At 37.9% G+C, this 23,993-nt stretch overlaps 1 protein-coding gene across 1 annotated transcript in view; it reads left to right on the top strand.

Moving 5' to 3' along the window:
- Nucleotides 1-23,993, top strand: part of WDR78 (WD repeat domain 78) — a 108,701-nt gene that overhangs the window by 2,269 nt on the left and 82,439 nt on the right. The window contains 1 exon segment of the mRNA XM_030812982.1: nt 17,746-17,920. Within this exon segment, the coding sequence (XP_030668842.1) occupies nt 17,746-17,920 (175 nt within the window).

Genomic DNA, 23,993 nt, shown 5'->3' with positions numbered 1-23,993 from the left:
TAATCAATGTGGTTCTGTTCAAAACATTTCTCAAGTTTTGTCCATTTCACTCAGTAAAACTCTTTACAGGGCCCCACAGGATCTCACTATGGACTCTTCCCCTTGCCTAATTACATCCCACGTTGTCCCACGACACATCAGGCACACTATATTCCCCCTTTGGAGCCTGTGCATATGCAGCTTTTTGGAATATTGTGCCCCCAGATAACCTCATGACTCACCTCCTTTAGGTGTCACTGTGTCAAAGAGTCCTTTAACCACCCCATATAAAATAATAATACTTCCCCCTTGGAGCTCTTCAATCCCTCACCTTTGCTTGAATTTTTCCATAAAATTTATTCCTGCCAGGCACAGTGGCTCATGCCTGTAATTCCACCACTTTATGAGGCTGAAGTGGGCAAATTGCTTGAGCTTGGGAGTTCACAGCCAGTGGGCAAATTGCTTGAGCTTGGGAGTCCACAACCAGCCTGGGCAACATGGCAAACCCCCATTTCTACAAAAAATTGAGCCAGGTGTGGTGGTGTGTGCCTGTAGTCCTAGCTACTTGGGAGGTTGAGGTGGGAAGATTACTTGAGACTGGGAAGGTGATGCTGTAGTGATCCGTGATCACTGCCATTGTACTCCAGCCTGGTCGACAGAGTGAGATACCATCTCAAAAAAAAAAAAAAAATTCTACAAGTTTATTGTATGCCTGCTTATTCATCCATCTTCACCTAAGGATAGTACTCCGAAAGGGCAGAGATTTTTGTTTTGTTCACTACTGTATCCATTGCTTAGAATGAAGAAGGTGCTAAATAAATATTTGCTGAATGAATATTTACTTCAGTAACATTGGTTACTGCTTATCTTGTATGGTTTTTGTTTTCACCTTAAGGTATGGAAATTTTAATGTAAAATTGAATTGAATTTATTAAATTGAAAAATACAAAAACTGTCCAACCCTCATAGTATGGTGTGTAAGAAAAATTCCTTTGGGAGTTTCTTAAATGTTGACAATTTCATAACATTATCCATTAAGGAAAGAATGGGGTGGGAGATGGGAAGTAGTATAACCTTCATTTTTTGCAGTAGCCATGTTATCTAATTAAAACGAAGTTTCACAGGCAAGTTTACAACCTTTTAGTTTGGCCTAATTTGTTATTTCTCATCTTCCTTCTTTTAGGACTTAATCCTGACCTTGGAAGGGATCTCATGAAGCAAATATTTGTCAGTTTTCCACTTTCTCTTTTCCTGTGTTAGATTCTTGCCTTTAGCTTTATAATAGTGGACAAGTCTCCCATTGCAATAAAAATAACTGCTGATTCTTCAACTCCTCATCCTATTTCTCTGTCTAGTGCCTTTATATTCCTTACATGTTCTTGTTTCCTTTTGATTCTTATTTAATATTTTTATCTCTACTTACGTTACTCACCTGTTCTTGAATGTTACCCATTTTTTCCATTGGAACCTTTAGCATATTAATCACAATTAGTTTAAATTCATAGTCTTAACAGTTATAAAATATCTGTCATATCCGAGTGTGGTTCTGATACTTGCTTTGTCTCTTCACACTGTTTTTTTACCTTTTGATATGCCTTACAATTTTTTGTTGAAAGCTGAACATATTGTATAGGTAATATGAACTGAGATTAAATAGGCTGATAGTGTGTTTTATGTTTGTGTGGCTAGGAATTAGGCTGTGTTTACTGTTTAGTTGTAAATGTGTAAGGCATCAGTTTCCTCTGTTGTCCTCGTTTCTGTCTTTTACAATTTCCCTAGGGACTCCTTAAGTAGATTCAGCTTTGCAGTTCTTTCCATTGTAATCTAATTATTATACAGGAGCCCTGTAGATATGGTGGTGAAGCAGGATAGTGACTGCTTCACAGGTGGGACCTGGAGTGCACAGGCGCTGGCAGGGGTGAACTCCACTCACTTGCTGCTCCACCCCTCGAGGGAGGTGGAGCACAAGTGAGTGGGTGCAGGAGCCAGGGTGAGTGCTTTTGGGCATCTTCAAGAGCGAACTGCATACTCGCTCCCCAGCAGTATCTAGGGGAGAGTACCCACAACGCCTGAAACCCCACAAGAGGTGTTACAGTGCCCTTTTAGCTTTGCCATCTACAGACAGCGTAAGTGTTAACAGCTCAGTGTAGGGTCAGCATGACAGCCTTTTGCGCCCACACTCGTGGCACCTGAGTTCTTGTCCGGTGTCCAGGAGGAATGAGGTCGCATGAGAGTTGAAGCTGGTAAATGCAGGGGATTTTATTGCGATGAAAGTGGTTCTCAGTGGGAAGAGGAGCTGAAAAGGGGACGGAATGGGAAGGTCATCTTCCCCTGAAGTTCAGCCGTCCCCAGCCAGATTCCTCTTCAAAGCTACACCATCAAGCTGTCCCTCTGAAGTCAAGCCACTTCTCTCTGACTTCTAACGTCCAGCTGCTTCTATTTCTGCCGCTGAGCCTAGAGTTTTTATGGGCACAGGATAGTGGGGCAGGGCGGGCTATGGGTGGTTTTGGAAAAGGCAGCATTCAAGCAGGAAAACACAGATGTATGTTCTCACTTTGGGCCATGATTCCAGGCTTGAGGGTGGGGCCCTCGCCAGGGACCTGCCGCCTTCTGCCCAGAATTTCCCTGCTTCCTATTCCTATCAGTGGGAAGATGTAGGGGGAGGGGAAGGATTGGACAATGCTATGATTAGCTCTTAGTGTTTTAATGGGCCCTTGTTCCTGGGATGAGACTTGACAAGTGCTTTTCAGTACATTTTTTTTTGGGGGGAAAAGATGGCTACTGGGGGCCAGAGTTGGATTTTCCTTTCCCTCATGTCAGTTAGGCCCTGATAAAACTCTAGTTAGGCTCTGGTAAAGTAGTTGTCCTTGAGGGCAGGTGTTTGTTAAGGAGAAGATAACATTCTAGGTGTATTTTAGAAAGATTACTTCCTATCCACCTGCTAGAACCATGAGGAAATTTTTCTTTAATCTTTATCCTGAGAACTTTGTGGGCACATAGAGGTAAAGCTCATGAAACTGTAGGGGCCCCCCTATGGGATCCCCAGAGTATTTTTTCTCTCAAGCTAGTCTACACTCAAGTCTTCAGTAGTTAGCTAGTTGTCTTTTAAGTTGCTGGCTTCAGTGGCATTTTCTGCTCCCAGTAGGTTGTGATTCTCTGTTTTCAACTTGTCTCCAATTTCCAAGGTAGTTGTTTGTTCTCCTTAAATAGAGGAAGAACTGTTTTATGAGTTAACGTGAGATTATTTTATTGTCCATGTATTCACTTTGAGATGGCTGTTAGACTAGAGTTATCTAGTAGTCAATTATTCGTATGAGTATGTGAACCTGAGAATTTGAGACAGGTCTCAGTTAATTTAGAAAGTTTATTGTGCCAAGGTTCAGGATGTGTACCCATGATACAGCCCCAGGAAGTACTGGCAACATGTGCCTAAGGTGGTCAGGGCATGGCTTGGTTTTATACATTTTAGGGAGGCATGAGACATCAATCAATATATGTAAGAAGTACATTGGTTCCATCCAGAAAGACAGGGACAACTTGAAGCAGGGAGGGGGCTTCCAGGTCACAGGTAGGTGAGAGACAAATGGTTGCATTCTTTTGAGTTTCTGATAAGCCTTTCCAAAGGTAGCAATCGGAATATGCATCTGTATCAGTGAGCAGAGGGATGACATTGAATAGAATGGGAGGCAGGTTTGTCCTGAGCAGTTCCCAGCTTGAATTCTCCCTTAGCTTAGTAATTTTGGGGCCCAAATTATTTTCCTTTTACATTTCCCCCATTTCTTTTTTAAAAAATCTTTTGGAGAAAACATTTTAGAAGAAAATGTGTCTCTGGTCTCAGGTTTTATCCGATCTGTCATGGCTAGGACAGTTTGTTCCTAGATGGGTTAGGTCCCAAAAGCTCATTTTTAGCAGATGGTGAAGTCTCATGTCCTATGAAGGGGAAACGGGAGGAAGGGAGGAAAACAACAACAAACAAAAGAACAATCCTGGAAAAACTGATATAGGCTATAGGTATGAATATATATATAGGTATGAAAGTGGCTTATGTATGTAAATAGGTTGCTGTTATTTTCTTCTGAAGTTTAAGTTGTCTGGCTTCAGTTGACAGGGCTTTAAGAAAGCACAGCTTAGTTTTCAGTGACTCCAAATTAGGAAAAATGGGGCAAAAAAGAGGGAAGAAAATTGAAAACATTATTTTGAAGACTTGTGGCCAAGAAAAATTAGAATTCGGTCCAAACTGTAGAAAATAATAAACATTGAGAAAACATTAGGAAAGACTAGACTCTTAACAACAGGTCTGCTATAGTTTTGAAACATAATTTTTCTCTCCAGTTTCCCATTTTTACTAAAGACAAATCATGGTACGACTGGTTTGCTTTATTATACTTGGCCTAATTATTTCTATACAGTGCAACAAGAAAATTTTTACATAGGCTTTTAAACTGGCTTTGTTGGACTTTCATAGGAGAAATCTCAGATAAGACTCTTTTAAAGCTGAGCCCAACCATGGATTTATGCAATCAAATACCTATGAGTTGGGTGAATTTCCTCTCCTCTTGAGGTTCCAAGATAAACCTGAGGCTTCTGGGCCTGTCAGAAAGTGACATTCCTCACTTAACACAGGTCAGAAACCCTGTACAGGGACTATGTACACAAAATATGAGGCCGGTTTTTCCAAGGGCTTTATTGGTTCCATAAGTCACGTTTGATTCCTTAAAGGAAAGCACACCATTTCAGTCAAAGCCTTGGTAAAATAACCAGTTTCTCCAATTGTGTCCTGTTACAAATTAAAACAGATTCTTATTGCACTTGTGCAAGTGACTGTATTACCATAAGTTAAGAATACTCACAAATATTTCCAAATTCTGGAGAAATCAGGTAGTGAAAAACAAATATGCTTAAAGTTTTGTTCATAGAAGTATACGAAACTCTTAAAAGCTGTCAATAGCTCAAAAGAAAAGTTTGAAAACTCTAAAAAACAAAGGATAAGCAACATTTAAAGCAAGAGTTAAAAAGATTGCTTTAGTCTCCTGTCAGTTCAGTTTATGGAGTTAACTCCTGTTCTGCTTGATAGTCGTGAACACTTCAGCTCTCCATGAGAATCCTGCAAGTTTTTTTCCCCCTCTATTCTAATGTCACAATCTGCAAAGTTATCAGAAACTTGCATTTAAGAACACCAGTTAGAGTTCCATAGTTGATTATAGAACACCTAAAAAGGACCAAAACAAGACAACAATTGTCCATGGATGACAAAAATTTTAGGGCAGCCATAATCAAAGACACAATTGACAAATGTGTTACCTCTGTGGCACACAATAATTTAACAACAATTATAATTACTGAAAATGTACACCAAGTTAAATCAGAATTATAGGAGTTTCCCATCATTTTGGAACACATACCAATGAGATTTATACAAATATAGCCCAAAGAAAACCAAACATCATTTCATATTTGACAGTGCTTGCTGTCTAATTTTTATACCAAATAAGCCAAATTATGTCATTTTTGGACTTTAGGGGACCTAATATCTTGAAGGATTAATTAGGTCAGGAAAAGACAATTTATAAATTGATTTTGGAAAGTTTGTAAAATATCAAAGGTTTAAAAGACTTGATACCATGAAATAGGATCACAGGTCATTGTAAAATAAGTCATCCATTTAACCAAAGTGATAAGGAATTCAAAAAAAAAGGCAAAAATCTTCATTCTTTGAGAAAGGAGACATAATTTTCCGAACAAGCCCTAATTAAAACAGCATGAAGCCAATTAAATTTGTTTTTCAAAATTTTATAAACTATAAAATTTTAATTTTGACCATAACATATAGCAATAGAGCTTCCAAATGCCTTTTATAACCTTTATTAAGGAGTTGGTTAATGCTTCAAGAAAACCCTGTTAATCTGACACAGGGGCCCATATACTGGTCTTGCATCAGTGTGCCTTTGACATTAATTGTTATAGAGAAACTGAACTTATTTTATCTCTTAAAATCAGCCCTTAAAATCCCACACTCCAACCTCTTTCACAATAGTCCCGGGACCTTAAAGAGTTGAATGGCTTTAATTATTGGCCCTGTGTCTCAGGGATGCCGTTTATTTTGATTAGCATCTTCTATGGAGCCTGGAGATAAGGCTTTAATTGCTGTCAGTGTTAAGATTTAGGAGGACTTGTCCTTTTAGACTCAAGAGTCAAAACCCTGTAACTTTATGTCACAAGTACTTTAGGAGCACATACAGAAAGATACATGGATGTAATAATTAAAAAAAAATTTAATCTCAGTTTTTTTATTTGTAAGCAAACCAAAACAATATGACAACTTGATCATATAAAAGTTTTTTTTAATAAATCCTTTTATTGTGATTTACACCGATTATTCATGATATGCTTGAACTTTCTGCTTTGTCCTGAACATCCCTCCTTCTTAAACAACCAGTCATTTTATTTTAGTACTAAATTTACCATATGAGATTCTTTTTTTTTTTTTTTTTAGACAGAGTCTTGCTCTGTTGCCCAGGCTCCACCTCCTGGGTTTAAGCGATTCTCCTACCTCAGTCTCCCAGGTAGCTGGATTACAGGTGCACACCACCATGCCTGGCTAATTTTTGTATTTTTAGTAGAGATGGGGCTTCGCCGTGTTGGCCAGACTGGTCTCAAACTCCTGGCCTCAGGTGACCCGCCCACCTCAGCCTCCCAAAGTGTTGGATTACAGACATGAGCCACTGTGCTTGACCAAAGATTTTTTTTCTCATATAAAATTATTCTCTTTAAGCTTTCTTACCACACAAAAACCTCTTTATTGTTATAACTTTCTTTACATTTCTGTTATTTCCTGGTTCCTTTTACCTTGTTTTATATATAACCTTTAAATAAACTTTGAATTAGACAAAACGTGTTCACCATTTTTTTAAAATGATAGTCTTTTTTATTTTTACCAAGAATGTTTTTCCACAATATAAACTTATTGGAAAATACTCAAGTAATGAAATATCAATTATTGAATTTAATATAACCTTAGATTCTAAATTATGACAAGTTTGTCTATAAGTATTTATCCCATTACATTTACCTAATTATTTTACTTGTTTACCTATATGACCTATGAAAACTGCAATAGTCATGATTTAAAGTTATGAAACCGCCATTGCAAAGTTATAACTGAGACAGTGAAAAAGATATGACCTAACTGACTCCATCTTGCTTCTAACCTCCAAGCTGTCCTTGTTCATTCGTGGGCACAGGCGAAAGTAACTTTGGGAGGTACTTAGTTTATAGCTTAGCTTTGAAACAAAGATGGTAACAGTTCTTTCCCAAAACAAGCCTCCTTACTGCCTGTGGACTAGACTGCCTAAAGCCACCGGTTTAGAAGTTATGGTAATCTTACTAACTAATTCAAGATGTAGGTAGTTTCATTAAGCCAATATTAATGTCTTATTTGTTAAAGATTACAGAGCAAAGGTCATTCTGTCTTGGGCTGGGTTTATGGTTTTATAAACCCTTTGCCAAATTTTGACACCTTATGGTATTTGTCAGGGATAAGTACGAAATTGCTTAATAAATGCAAACAAAATGTATGCTGGCAATTCTTAGGACATTTCTAATGTTACTTTACCAGTAATTTTAAAGCTAGCTTATTTATTAAAGATTTTACTTAAGTTACATAAACTCGAAAAAGCATTTGACTAGTCTTTTCCTTTTTAGTACCTGATTTAAGTGCTTTTATTTTTTAAGCCAATTAGAGCCCTTTGATATATTTTTAGTAGTGAAACATTGTGTACACAACACATAAATACATAGACATATTAGGCATGCAAATAGAAGTACATTTTATAGATTCATAAAAACCTTTTTTTTCGTTTTTTCCTATCTTCACAACCCTGGGCAGTTGTCAGCTAAATAGCCTTAAATGTGCATGTTAAAGGAAACTCAGGTGAAAGTCAGATAGCAAAATTTATATTATAAGATGCGGAGAGAAAAAGTTTTATGTGCTAGAAGGAAATGAAAACATTTAATTGCTATTAAACATAAAATTATAGAAATTATAAAAGTCTTTTAAGTGCACATACACACAGATTCTATAGCTTTTACTTCAGAACTTTTAGCCATGAGATAAATACAAATTCACTGGCTTGCTAAAAGAACTTGTTGTATCAAAACTGGTTTTTATCTTAATAGAAAAGTAACAGCAGATTTAGAGCAGGCAGAAAAGGAAAAAAAAAAAAGAGAAAAAGAGGACTTAGGAACTCTGTAGTTTGCAGGTTGACCTTGTAAATGTGCACAAAGACCATATTATGTCCATTTTACATACACTTTGGCAAGTAGAGGTGCCATAAAACCTATGGAGTGCTAGAAACATGCATTCTGCTTGTTTTCACCTCACTCTTAGATTATTTATTTACCCCCCCCTTTTTTTTTTTAAAGGAGGAATGGAGCTGTGGCCTGGGGTTTTTGTGTGGTGGATTGATGTGTGCTGTTTGTGGACAGGACTCCACTGTGTGTCACCACTGAGTCGTTTCCAGCTTTTTTTTTTTTTTTTTTTTGCCCAGGCTGGAGTGCAGTGGCGCGATCTCAACTCACTGCAACCTCCACCTCCCGGGTTCACGCCATTCTCCTGCCTCAGCCTCCCGAGTAGCTGGGACTACAGGCGCCCACCACCATGCCCGGCTAATTTTTTGTATTTTTAGTAGAGATGGGGTTTCACCATGTTAGCCAGGATGGTCTCGATCTCCTGACCTTGTGATTCGCCAGCCTCAGCCTCCCGAAGTGCTGGGATTACAGGCATGAGCCACCGCGCCTGGCCTCCACCTTCTTAATGTGTCTCAGTTGCTCTCTCCAGAGGTCTGTGACCTCAGAAAGGGCTCAAAATGTTGGGTCATCAGCCCTTATATATATTTCCTGGACAAGCCATTTTTAGAATTAATTTTTGTTGGGGATTTCCTTGCAGGGCCACAACTGCCCAGATACTCCCAGGAGGCCCCAGGGTACCCAGGGGCACCTTTAAGCTTGGAGGAGCAAATGCCCTTTTCCTTTGGAGCTGAGAAAACTCAGTCTCTCATTAACATATGAAAACAACAGTTCAGTTCCGCATCCAAATGCACACAGACAAACCGAATTAAGATTAAATTTGGGAGAAAAAGCAATAAAGACTTTGTAGAATGCATCTTTGAACTAGAATTAGGATCCTTAAACAACAACTTCAAACCAGAACAAACAACAACAACAAAAATCCCCAACAATATCATCACTGCGCTCTAATTGTAAGGAGAAATTAAGACTAGCTGGTTGTTAATCTTAACTTGAGCCAAGGAAAACCCCAAGTCAGTTACTTACCTAGGGATGGGTCTCAGGCTGAAGACTGCTTTCTACCATCTTAGAAGCAGGAAAGAAAAAACAAACAAAAAAAATCCCCTGATTTTCCCTGTTGGAAGCAAGCTCAAACTCCATAAAGGAGTTACCTGCCTTCCATCGTCATGGAAGCAGGAAAAACTTGCCATTCTTGTGTTGGAAGCAAGTAAAACTCCAAAAAAAAAAAAAAAAAAAAAAAAAAAAAGGGAGTTGTACAGCAAAATGAACTTTAGATCTCTAGCAAATTTTGGGAGATCAGGGATTCTCTGGAGGGGGTGCTCTCAGACCTCAGCAAATTGCCCTATTAGTTTGAGCCATAAAGTTAGCTCATGCTGTTAGCAAGCACTGATAGGAAATTTGTCAAAGGTCAGGGGCATCCACACTCAGAATCCCTTCGTGGTTACCAAAATGTGAGCCCCCAAAATTTGAGACAAGTCCCAGTTAATTTAGAAAGTTTATCTGGCCAAGGTTGAGGATGCGCACCCGTGTGACTCAGCCTCAGGAAGTCCTGGAAACATGTGCCGAAGATGGTTGGAGCACAGCTTGGTTTTATACATTTTCGGGAGGCATGAGACATCATTCAGTATATGTAAGAAGTACGTTGGTTCCATCCAGAAAGGTGGAACAACTTGAAGCAGAGAGAAGGCTTCCAGGTCACAGGCAGGTGAGAGACAAACGGCTGCAGTCTTTTGAGTTTCTTTTTTTTTTTTTTTTTTGAGACACAGTTGCACTCTGTCGCCCCAAGCTGGAGTGCAGTGGTGTGATCTTGGCTCACTGTAGCCTCTACCTCCCAGATTCAAGCGATTCTCCGGCCTCAGCCTCCCGAGTAGCTGGGATTACAGGTGTGTGCCACCACACTCAGCTAATTTTTTTTTTTTTTTTTTTTTTTTTTAGACATGAGGTTTCCACATGTTGGCCAGGCTGGTCTGAAACTCCTGACCTCAAGTAATCTGCTCCCAAAGTGCTGGGTTTACATGTGTGAGCCACCATGCCCAGCTTCATTCTTTTGAGTTTCTGATAAGCCTTTCCAAAGGAGGCAATCAGAAAATGCATCTGTCAGCTGGGCATGGTGGCTTATGCCTGTAATCCCAGCACTTTGGGAGACCAGGCAGGCAGATCCTGAGGTCAGGAGTTCGAGACCAGCCTGACCAATGTGGCAAAAACCTGTCTCTACTGAAAATACAAAAATTAGACGGGTGTGGTGACACACACCTGTAATTCCAGCTACTTGGGAGACTGAGGCAGGAGAATCACTTGAACCTTGGAGGCAGAGGTTGCAGTGAGCCAAGACTGAGCCACTGCACTCCAGCCTGGGCCACAGAGTGAGACTCTGTCTCAAAGAAAAGAAAAAAATATGCATCTATCTTTAGTAAAAGGCGAAAGATTTATACGATATGAAGAGAAACCCCAGCACTTTGGGAGGCCGAGGCGGGCGGATCACGAGGTCAGGAGATCGAGACCACGGTGAAACCCCGTCTCTACTAAAAATACAAAAAATTAGCCGGGCGTGGTGGCGGGTGCCTGTAGTCCCAGCTACTCGGAGAGGCTGAGGCAGGAGAATGGCGTGAACCCAGGAGGCGGAGCTTGCAGTGAGCCAAGATTGCGCCACTGCACTCCAGCCTGGGCGACAGAGCGAGAATCCGTCTCAAAAAAAAAAAAAAAAAAAAAAAAATGCATCTATCTCAGTGAGCAGAGGGATGACTTTGAATAGAATGGAAGACAGGTTTATCCTGAGCATTTCTCAGCTTGACTGCTTCCTTAGCTTAGTAATTTTGGAGTCCAAGATATTTTCCTTTCACAAGTATGAAGAGTAAGACAATATTTTGAGTTGGATATAATGATTTGGAGATTATTCATTGTTTCAATAAATGTATTAAACAGCCACTGTATTATGTACTGTGATATTGTAAAATAAATATTTATTTGGTCTTTGATCAAACGGTCCTTAGAATCTCCAGACTGTTGTCTTTTTGTATGCTAATGAGTTGACCATGGCTAGTACCTTCTAGGTAGCTTCAGGATGGAGGTGTCATCTGGAAGACAAAAGCATGATTATAGGATTGGGACCTTCAGCCCCACCAACCAAACCTTCAGGGAGGGGAGAGAGGCTGAATGTTAAATTGATCACCAATAGCCAACAGTTTCATCAATCATGCCTACTTAATAAAACCTCCATAAAAACCAAAAGGACTGGGTTCAGAGAGCGTCTGGATAGCTGAGCACATGCAGGTTTCTGAAAGGTGGTGTGCCCAGAGAGAGCATGTAAGCCACTGGCTCTTCCCTTGCCGTATGCATCTTTTCATCTGTATCCATTCTAATATACTTTACAATAAACCAGTAAAAGTAAATGTTTCTCTGAGTTCTGTGATCCACTCTAGCAAATTAACCGAACCCAAGGAGGGGGTTGTGGGAACCCTGGTTTTATAGCAGGTCATTCAGAAACAGGCCACAACCTATTTTTTCAACTGCCATTCGAAGTCAGAGGTAGTCTTATGGGACTGAGCTCTCTGCCTGTAGGATCTGAGACTATCTTCAGGTAGATAGTGCTGGAATTGAATTGGAGGACACCCAGATGGTATCCACTGCAGAACTGATTGTTTAGTTGGTGTGTGGGGAGAAACCCTACACATTTGGCCACAGAAATCTCTATTGATTGTTGTGGCGTGAGAGCAGAGCAAAAACAGTTTATGTTTTTTTCCACACTTGGGTACTGTTGTAAGCATTAGGGATACAACAGGGAATGAAAGAGCCTAAAGTTCCAACCCTCATGGAACGTAGATTCCAAGGGGAAGCAATAACTGATTCACAAGATAAATAAGTTAAAGATATACTATGTTAGATAGTAAAAAGTTCTAAGGAGAAAAATGAGGCAAGAAGATATGAAGTACTTGAGAAAGAATTTTGACATTTTAGAAAGGGAAGCCAGGGAAGGCCTGAGGCACAGGGGCTGCCCCTGTTGTTCTGGCATTTGGCCATGGGGTGATTAGGGCAGGTGAGGAGAGGATAGTTTTTCATTAAAGACCTAAAGAAAGTGAGGATGCTAAGTATGTACCTGTATGAGAAAGAGCATTTCAGGCAAAGGAAACATAAATTCAAGTCTTTGATATGGAAATGTGCCCAGCATGAATATAAAGGATGCCACTATGGCTGAAGCAGAGTAAACAAGGAAGAGATCACGAAAGATGAAATCAGAGGCCTAGTTGTATGCACGTGAGACTTTTTAAGTCATAGTAAGGACTTAGGCTTTTATTGTGAATGGGATGGTAAATGAAGGATTTCGAGTAGTCATATTTTATTTTATTTATTTATTTTTCTTTTATTTTATCTTATTGTTCTTTATTTGTTTGAGACAGGGTCTCGCTCTGTTGCCCAGGCTGGAGTACAGTGGCATAATCATAGCTCACTGTAACCTTGAACTCCCGACCTCAAGCAATCCTCCTGCCTCAACCTTCCAAAGTACTGGGATTACAGGCATAAGTCACTGTGCCCAACCCTTATATGTGTTTTAAAAAGGTCATTGTGGTTGCTATGTGGAGGATAAACTTCAGGGGATCAAGGTTAAGTAGGAAGATGAAGCGAAAGGCTATTGCAGTAATCCAAGAGAGATAGGATAGTGTTTGGACCAGGATGGTAGCAACAAGAGTGGTGAAAAATGAATGGATTCCAGATGTAGTTTGAATTTTTTTTTCACCCAAGCAACTGGAAGAGTAAAGTTGCCCTTAACAAAAATAGGGAAGAGTGCAAGAGGAGTGGATTTGCTGGATAGGGTGAGGGTGATGTGGTGGTGGTGGAGGTTAATGTCAGGAACTTAGTTTTGGACATGCTAAGTTTCAGTTAGTGATGTCAAGTAGGCAAGCAGATATATAGAGGAGAGGTCTAGTTAGAGATATACATATATTTGGGAATAATTTTCGCATAGATTACTTTTAAATCATGGCATTAGATGAGTTAACCAGACTATGAATGTAAATAGAAAAGAGAAGTGCAAGGATGATTGCCACAGAAAAGGGAGGAGGAAAACCAAGCAAAGAGAGTGTCCTACGATCCAAGTTAAAAAAAAAGAGAGAAAAGAATAAACAGCTGGGTCAAATGCTGCAGACAAGAAAGATGAAAACATTGAAATGACCATTATTAGAGTTAGTATTGTGGAGGTGATTGGACCTTGGTAATAATCCTTTTGATGGAATGTTAAGGGCAAACACCTGATCAGACTCTATTCAAGAGAGACTCTGTGTGTGTGTGTGTGTGTGTGTGTGTGTGTGTGTGTGTGTAGAGAGAGAGAGAGGTGGAAACAATAAATAGGAAATTTTTCCCAAGGGGTTGCTATAATTAAAGGAAACATGAATGACTGATAGCTGAAAAGACAGGTGAAGTAAAGAGAAGTTTCTTGTTTGTTTAAGATGGGAGAAATAACAGTTTGTTTACATGCTGAAGGTAATAATCCAATAGAGAGAGAAAAACTTATGATGCAGAGAGAGAACTGCTAGAGCAATGTCCGTGAATAGGCAGAAAAGAAATGGAATCTGGTATGCATGTAGAGGGAGTGACCTAAACTGCAATAATAGAGAATTCATTCAGAGTAACAAGAAAGAAATACAGAATATAGGCACAGATATAGGCAAGTGCATAGATGTGACAGTGGGAGTATGTACAAGTTACCAGATTGCTTCAGTTTTCTCATTCAGACGGCTGAGAGTGAAAATGTGAGAGGAGGTTTTCATATTTGAAGAAAGAGAAGGTATAAGATAGCCTTAAAAAGTGTAGTAAAAAATGGACCAAGAAAATACAGATTGCTGGCACATTAAGGACCCTGATTAAGTTAATGACCCATAATTTAAAGTGAGACCTGTCATCATAGTTGGGTATTTTTCTTCCAGTTTCATTTAGCTGCACAGGTTGAGTTAAAATATAGTGTATTATTACAAAATTTAGGGTATAGTTAGTCTAATAGATCAGGAAGTCATTGCCATTGAAAAAATAGTTTATTATTCACAGTTCCAAGGAAGAGGAGGCCCACCACACCACAGGGGACTACCCAGAAGTAGTGAATGAGGCAGCGTAGACAACTTTAGGATTAGCTACTTTGAATAATCTCAGTAGGTTCTGGGGCACAGGAGCTGCCCCTCTTGGTCTGACATTTGGCCACGGGGTGATTAGGACAGGTATAATGGCACAGAGTGTGAAAGCCCCATAATGGTGTGGATTCTGGATTGCTTAGTTTGCATTTGACAAGTGCGTGCCTGGGAGGAGGACTCCTCTTAGGAAAGAGGATGCAGGGCAAGAAGAGAGGCCAGAGGCCAAGACAAGGTAACTTAGGCATAGCATCAGGTTGTCCAGAATAGGGCATGTGTTTGACCCATGCATGTAGGTCAGATGTTACAGTATCAAATTTACAGACACTATAAACATTGTTAATATACAGGTATAGGCTCAAAGTAAGAGGATAATTGGAAATAACCATGATTTTGGTTTTGCCAGCAAGTATGCTGAAATGAAGGGAAAGGTATGGTGAGAATGTAAGTAAAGAATGATTATAATAATTAACTATCAATTAAAGTAACTAACTGTAACCTCAAGAGGGGAGAGATGGCATGAGAAAGATGGTAGAAGAATAAAGCATGGTAGAATCAAGGGCCTGAAGGTCATAATAGGGTCGAAGGATTGTTGAAGGATTGGAGTTTGAGAGGGTATATAAGCTGGAAAAATAGGAAATGCTGATTGACCTTGCTAAAAACAAAAGCCACATGTATGACCATGGGAGTAAGTGTCTGAAGTAGCAAGGCAGGTAAAATCATTTATGTGAGAAGATTTCAAGGAGCTAAGAGGTCAGGGTATTTGAAGGATTACCTTCATGGATATTGAAATGCTCAAGAATTATGCCAGAAGTAGCTATTAGAGATAGAGCCAGTGACTTAACATATGAAATCTTCAGAGGATGGTAGAAGAGAAAGGTAAATGCCATAAGGAAGTAGAGTACATGTAGTCATTGAAACCATGGAATTTACTCAGGGATAGTGTATATAGTGAGAAATCAGATAACTAAGATTCGAGCCTAAACGTAATCTGTAAAAGGGGAGCTCAAAGGAAAAGGGAATGGGAGGACCAGCTTTTGTGAGGATAGTAGGGCAAAATGTTAAGGGGGAAAAGAATGAGAGAGTTGAAGGTAATGGCAAAAGAGTGACTCAGTTGATAAATTGTGGATTCAAGATTAATAGAGAAAAGAGAAATCTAAAATGTTCTGATTATTTGGTAGAAATGAAAAGGCCAGGTGATTAGAGGTCTCAAGGAGGTTGAAGAATAGGCTGCGGTATGAGAGAAACGAATCTGAGAAGTCAATTTTAAGAAGGAATGGTCAGCTGAAGAAGAAAGAGTGAAGCTAGATTGTAGTTACAGAGCAAAAAGAGAAGTCATGTAGTAGGCAGTATTACTGACTAACATTTTAAGAAGTTGGACTGAAAGGAAGGAGAATATAGTAATAGGTAGAGGAAGACATAGTTAAAGGAAGGAATTTTTTTTTTTTTTTTTTTTTTTTTTTTTTGAGACGGAGTCTTGCTCTGTTGCCCAGGCTGGAGTGCAGTGGCGCAATCTCGGCTCACTACAAGCTCTGCCTCCCGGGTTCACGCCATTCTCCTGCCTCAGCCTCCCGAGTAGCTGGGACTACAGGCACCCGCCACTGCGCCCAGCTAATTTTTTGTATTTTTAGTAGAGACGGGGTTTCACCATGGTCTCGATCTCCTGACCTCGTGATCCACCCTCCCCGGCCTCCCAAAGTGCCAGGATTACAAGCGTGAGCCACTGCGCCCGGCCTATAAGATAGGAGACCTGGAATTATGGATGGAGAAGAGTCCCTGAAACACCAGTGACAGGTTTTAGAGTTCACATAAAAGGTTAGTCTTAGCTAAGAACGGCAACTCTTTTACTGAGAAAGGAAAAAAGAGATAAGTGAGTTTGTAGGAGGTGGGAGAAGACTTTAAAGGAGGTGGTGAAATAATTTGAAGGAATTTTTACATGAATGATAGTTTTTTTTTTTAGAGATGTTGGGGGTTAAGTCCTTAGAGATAGAAGGAGACCTGGGTAGGATACTTAAATGTAAATTTGAAATAGTGCACAAATGGAATTCATTTACTCATATATTTTAAAAATATTTATTAAGTGTCCATGGTGTACTAGGCACTGTGCTGGGTGCTAGGGATACAGCAGTGAACAAGACAAAGTTCCTGCCCTAAACATGCTTACATTCTGTAGAGTGGTGGACAACAACAAAATGCCAAGTAACGATAAATGCTATGAAGAAAAATAAAATATGAAAACTGGATTGATCGTTATTTAAAAATATTTTATTCTTGTCAGATTTTTTATGATTTAAAAAGTAAATATATTATTTAAAATGTTTTCTTTGGAAGCATATTTTTATAATCTCAGGGAGGAGCATCCCCATTTTATAGAAATCCATATCACAGAGTACTAGAAGGAATAAAATGATAAAGTAAGTCCTTGTTTTAAGGAATTTACAGGGTAAATCCAAAAGTGAAAAAATATTTTTTCATGGATATAAATATTTTGATTGTAACTTCTCTTCTTATTGAAAAGGGCACGGTGGCTCATGCCTGTAATCTTAGCACTTTGGGAGGCTGAGGTGGGATGATCACGAGGCCAGGAGTTTGAAACCAGACTGGCCAACATGGTGAAACCCCGTCTCTACTAAAAATACAAAAATTAGCCAGGCATGGTGGTGCACGCCTGTAGTCCCAGCTACTTGGGAGGCTGAGGCAGAAGAATCGCTTGAACCCAGGAGGCAGAGGTTGCAGTGAGCCGAGATCACACCACTGCACTCCAGCCAGGGTGACAGAACGAGACTCTGTCTCAAAAAAAAAAAAAAAAGTATACAATTCAGGAAGGAACACGCTATTCTTTCTCAGGCTTTATTAATCATGTTTAAATCTGCCTATTTAACTGCACTACACACTCATGTGTGCTTACTATGTGCCAGGGACTTACTAACCATAATACAAAAATTAATTTATTTAATCCTCATAATAACCTGTGAGTTAAGTACTATTATTATCCTCATTTTGCAGACAAAGAAACTAAGACCCAGAGAGGTCAGCATGGACTTAGGATCTGACCACCTGGGTTCAAATCTCAACCACTGTAGGAATGTTTCCCCTTAAAGCCTCTGTGACTTTATATAAAATAATATTAATAGCAACCTCTTGGAATTATGAGGAGAAAGTGATGTAATATATGCCAACTCTTTAGAACTATGTTTATACATAATAAGATTTCAAGTAGCTATCATTATTTCTTGTTATATGTTTAGATTGTTCACATGTTTTTAAAGGAAATCTACTTTTTTGTTGTTGGTTGATTTTTCTTTTCAATCTTGAATCCTTTGCATTATATTTTATTTTCCTTATATAGGAACAATGCCACACAACCAAAGAAGTCTATTAGCTTTTTTGCTACAATGAAAGCAACTTCAGTGAAAGGATATACTGGTGCAAATCAAAGCAGAATGGCTGTGTCCAAAACCATGCTTACTCCACCTGAACTGAAAACTGTAGAAAAAACAAATCCCAGTATAAAGACAACACAGGTAATATTCTTAGAATTCTGAGTTTGTTTGAAAATGGCACTATGAAAAACTCAATTGAAATGTTAAAGATAGAAAATATGCTGCTTTCCGATAATCACTCGTAATTATGAAATACTGATTTTGTTAATTTTTACCACATATTATTCCATACAACATAATATTGACACTTGGCTCCTATAAGTAGTTATTGATAAGCAGAATATTAGAGTAGAATGAGAAAAATCTATTCATGACCTTAAGAACTATTTGCTTATGGTATTAATTATATACATTACAACTATCTTTCACTGTTGTCAGCAATATAGTCTTGAAAATATAACAAAATTATTTGTCATAAAGTCAGTTATTTTGCCTTATTAGAAGATTTATAATTAAGAATTGACTCTTTTAAACTTTTAATCAAATGATTATATATATACAGAAAAGCATATAATATATAATTTTGAATGGGTTCAGCATTTGTTTAGATGGGACATTAAAAGCAGAGTCCATAAAAGATAAAATTCATAAATTGGACTTCATCAAAATTAAAACTTTTTCTCTTTGAAAGACATTGATAACAGAATGCAAAGAAATGTGACACACTGGGGAAAATTATTTACAAAGCATATTTTGATAAAGTACTTATAACTAAAATGTATAAACAACCTTCGAAGCAATATTAAGGCAACCCAATTTTTAAAAATTAGCAAAATGTTTGAGCTAACACTTCACCAGAGTAGATAAACAGATAGCATGGGAGCACATGAAAAGATGATCAGTATTAATTAAAAACCATACAGCACTTCTAAGTACCTATTAGAATGGCTAAAATTAAAAGACCGGTCATATCAAGTATTGACAAGTATGTGGAGGAACTAAAACTCTCACATGGCTGGTAGACATGGAAAATAGAAAACAATTATTTGTCAACTTATTAAATGTTAACATATACCTACTATATCATCCAGCTATTCCATGTCTAGGTATTTACCAAGAGAAAAGAAAGTATATGTTTATATAAACACTACTACATGAATGTTCATAGCACCTTTATATATAATGGCGGAAAACTAAAACAACTCTCATTTTGTTAAATAAATACTATATATTTGCACATATGTATCTCACTTATTTATGTGTGTGTATATACACATATACATATATATGAATACATGCATTTAAATATATATGCATACACACACAAATAAAGTATATTTCATTTATTTATATATATATAAAAAATTGTTTTCTCCAATGATGAAAATATTTATTATATATATATATTTTCTCCAATGGTAAAAGACTGAAAGCATCTCTCCTAAGGTCGAAGAACAAAAGAAGGATGCCTGCTTTTACCACTTCTCTTCAACATAGTAGTGGCAGTCCTAGCCAGGGCAATTGAGCAAGGAAAAGAAATAAAAGGCATCCAGCTGGGCATGGTGGCTCATGCCTTTAATCCCAGCTCTTTGGGAGGCCAAGGCGGGCGGATCACTTGAGGTCAGGAGTTCGAGACCAGCCTGGCCAACATGGCAAAACCCCATCTCTACTAAAAGTACAAAAAAATTAGCCAGCCATCATGGCAGGTGCCTGTAATCCCAGCTACTCGGGAGGCTGAGGCAGGAGAATCACTTGAACCTGGCAGGCAGAGGGTTGCAGAGAGCAGAGAGAGCGCCATTGTACTCCAGCCTGAGGAACAGAACGAGACTCTATCTCAAAATAAATAAAAGGCACCCAAATTGGAAAGGAAGAAGTAAAGTTCTCTCTGATGTGATCTTATATGCAGAAAACTGTAAAAATTACACATACACACACACACAACTAAAAAATGAATTCTGCAAAGTTGCAAGATAGAAAATCAACAACACAAATTAGTTGCATTTCTAACAATGAATTTCCAAAAAGGAAATTAAGAAAAAGATTGCATTTACAATAGCATCAAAAATAATAAAATACTTAGGGATAAACATAACCAAAGAGGCCAAAGATTTGTATACTGAAAACTACGAAACACAAAAGAAAGGAAAGAATACACCAGTAAACAGAAGACATTTCTTGTTCATAGATTGGAAGGCGTAATAGTGTTAGGATGTCAATACTACCTAAAGTGACTTACAGATTGAATACATTCCCTACCAAAATCCCAGTGGTATTTTTTCAGAAATAGAAAAACCTATCCTAAAATGTGTATGAAATATCAAGAAATGCAAATAGCCCAAACAATCTTGAATAAGAAGAACAAAGTTGGAAGTCTCATACTTTCTGATTTTAAAACTTATTACACATCTATAGTAATCCAAACAGGGTGGTAGTGGAATAAAGACAAACATACAGTATAGACCAATGGAATGGAATGGCCCAGAAATAAAATTTCACATATATGGTCAAATGGTTTTGACAAAGAAGCCAAGATTACGCAATGGAGAAAAGACAGTTTTGTCAACAAATCTTCTTGGGAGAACTGGATATCCACATGGAAAAGAATAAAGTTGGATCCTTACCTTACGCTATCTGCAAAAATAAATTCAGAATGGATCAAAGACCCCAAATAAGAGCTAACTCTATAAAACTCCTAGAGGAAAACGGGGAAAAGAAATTATTTGACAACAATTTCTTGCATATGACAACAAAAGCGTATGCAGCTAAAGAAAAAATATATATATTGGACTACATTAAAATTAGAAATGTCTGTCTATCAAAAGACATTAACAGTGAAAAAACAACCCATAGGATGGTACAAAATATTTGCAAATTATATATTTGATAAGATGCTAATAACCAGAATATATAAATAACTACAAATTAACAACAAAGAAAACAGCCCAATTAAAACAATGGGCAAAGAACTTTAGATATTTTTACAAAGAAGATGTACAAATAACCAACAAACACAGGAAAAGATACTCAACATCGCTAAACATTAGGGAAATGCAAATCAAAATCACAGTAAGACACCACTTCATACCCATTATGACGGCTACTATTAAAAAAAAACAAAACAAAATAAGTGTTGGTAAGACATGGAGAAATTGAAACCCTTGCCTACTGTTAGTGGATTGTGAAATGGTGTGGCCACTGTGAAAAATGGTATTGTAGGGCCAGGCATGGTGGCTCACACCTGTAATCTCAGCACTTTGAGAAGCTGAGGCAGGAAGATTGCTTGATGCCAGGCTCAGCACTTTGGGAGGCTGAGGAAGGAGGATTGCTTGAGGTAAGGAGTTTGAGACCAGCCTGAACAACATAGCAAGACTCCATCTCTATAAGAAAATGAAAAAATAAATTAGCCAGGTGTGGTGGCAAAAGCCTGTAGTCCTAGATGCCTAGATGCTCAGGAGAATCACTTGAGCCCAGAATTTCAAGGCTACAGTGAGCTATGATTGTGCCACTGCACTCTAGCCTGAATGACAGAGCTATATCCTTTCTCAAAAGAAAAAAGGAAAGAAAAACAGTATTGTGGTTCCTCCAAACCTTAAAAGTAGAATTACTATATGATTCAGGAAACAGTATATATCAAAAGACTTCAAAGCAGAGTTTCAAACAGATATTTGTACAACCATCTTCATATCAGCATTATGCACAATAGCTAAAAGGTGAAAGCAACTAAAGTCCTCATCAGCAAATGACTGGATACACAAAATGTGGTATATACACACAATGAAATATTCAACCTTAAAATATAATGAAAAATCATTGATGAAATTAAAATCTACATTAGAAAAATATTCACTAATAGAAATAATATACTATTGTGATGGTGATAGGTAAATAATCAGTAAGTTAAAGAAGAAATTAAAAGGAAAATCAGAAAATATTCTGAGATGATAGATAATCAAGACATGACATACCAAAGCTTATGGGATACAGCTAAAGCACTGCTTAGAGGGAAATTTGTAGATATACATTTGTATTAGAAAGAAGAAAGATCTCAAATAACTTACGCTTCCAACTGAAGAAACTAGAAAAAAGAGTGAATAACACAAAATAACATGAAATAAGCAGAAGGAAGGAAATAAAAAATATTAGTGTGGAAATTAATGAAATATTGAATAGAAAAACAATAGAGAAAATTAATGAAAACGAAAGCTGGTTCTTTAAAAAGATCAACAAAATTGACAGAAAAAGTATTTAAAAAAATCCAGCATCTTTTCATGACATAAACGCGCAACAAACTAGGAATAGAAGGGAATTTCCTCAACCTGATAAAGGATTTACAAAAACCCCACAGCTAACATTATACTTAATCGCACTTAATCTCCTTATGATCAGGAACAAGACAAGTCCTTGCATTGCTATTCAACATTATCGTGGAGGTTCTAGCCATGGAAATTAGACAAGAAAAAGAAATAAAAGGCATCCAGATTGGAAAGTAAGAGGTAAAAACGTCTCTATTTGCAGATGACATGATGTTATATATACAGACTCCTAAGGAATTCACTAAAAAACTATTAGGACTTGCAAATGAGTTTTGTAAGGTTGCCGGATACGTGATCAATATGCAGATAAACTATATTTCTAGATACGTGCATAGAACCATTTGAAAATTAAGAATGATTTATTTCACAATAACATCAAAAACAGTAAAATACTTAGGAATAAATGTAATAAAAGAAGTGCAAAATGTATGCTCTGAAAACTATAAAACATTATTGAAAGAAATTAAATAAGATCTAATTAAATGGGAAAGTATCCCATGGTCATGATCAAAAGACCTACTATTGTTAAGATCATTATACTCCCCAAACTGATCTGTAAACTTAACACAATTGTTATCAGAATTCCAGCTGACTTCTTTCTACAAACTGACAACTGATTCTAAAGTTCATATGGAGCCAGGCGCGGTGGCTCACGCGTGTAATCCCAGCACTTTGGGAGGCCAAGGTAGGTGGATCACCTGAGACCAGGAGTTCGAGACCAGCCTGAAAAACATGGTAAAACCCCGTCTCTACTAAAAATAGAAAGTTAGCCGGGTGTGGTGGTGCATGCCTGTAATCCCAGCTACTCGGAGGCGGAGGCAGGAGAATCACTTGAACTTGGGAGGCAGAGGCAGTAGAATCACTTAAACTTGGGAGGCAGAAGTTGCCGTGAGCCAAGATCACACCATTGCACTCCAGCCTGGGCAACAAGAGCAAAACTCTGTCTCAAAAAAATAAAAATAAAATAAAATAAAATTCATATGGAATCACAGGTGACCCAGAAGAGCCAAAATCATCCTGAAGAAGAGCAAAGTAGGACGATTCACACTTCGCTGTTTCAAAAATTACAAAGCAATAGTAATCAAAATAATGTGTTATTGGCACAAAGATAGACATGTAGATCAATGGGATACAATTGAGAGTTCAGAAATAAACCCATTTACCTAAAGTCAACTGATTTTTTATGAGTGCCGAGATCATTCAATGGGGAAAGGATATTCTGTTGAACAAATTGTGCCAGGATAACTGGATTGCCACCTGGAAAAGAATGAACTTAGACCCTTACCTCATATTTTCAAACTAATTCAGAATTTATTAAAGACAGATTTAAGAGCTAAAACTGTAACACTCTTAGAAGAAAACATAGGGGTAAGACCTTGGATTTGGCATAGGATACTTATATGTGACACTAAAAGCATACATAACAAAATAAAAAGTAGACAAATTTGACCTTATGAAAATTTTTAAATGTTTGCATCAAAAACATATACAGAGTGAAAAGATAACCCACAGAAATAGAAAATACTTGTGAAACATATATCTGATAAGAGCTTGTATCATATATAAAGAACTCTTATAATTCATTAATAAAGACAAATAATTATTGATCATACAATCTGAATGCTCATTTCTCAAGAAAATATATACAAATGATCAAAAAGCTTTTGAAAATATGGTGGACATTGTTAGTCATCAGAGAAATTGAAATCAAGCCCACAATGAAATATTCACTTTATACCCACCAAGATGGCTAGAATCAAAGAGTCACATAACAAATGTTAGAAGTAAAGAAAGGAGAACCCTCATACGCTGCTTGTGGGAATATAAACTGGCCACTTTGTAAAATAGTTTGGAAGTTCCCCAAGAGGTTAAGCAGTGTTACCATATGAACCAGCAATCCT

The sequence above is a fragment of the Nomascus leucogenys genome, chromosome 5 (genome assembly GCF_006542625.1).
Source record: "Nomascus leucogenys isolate Asia chromosome 5, Asia_NLE_v1, whole genome shotgun sequence".
Classification (NCBI taxonomy): Eukaryota; Metazoa; Chordata; class Mammalia; order Primates; family Hylobatidae; genus Nomascus; species Nomascus leucogenys.
Note: the sequence above shows the minus strand (reverse complement) of the source record. Positions and strands in the feature narration are given on the sequence as shown.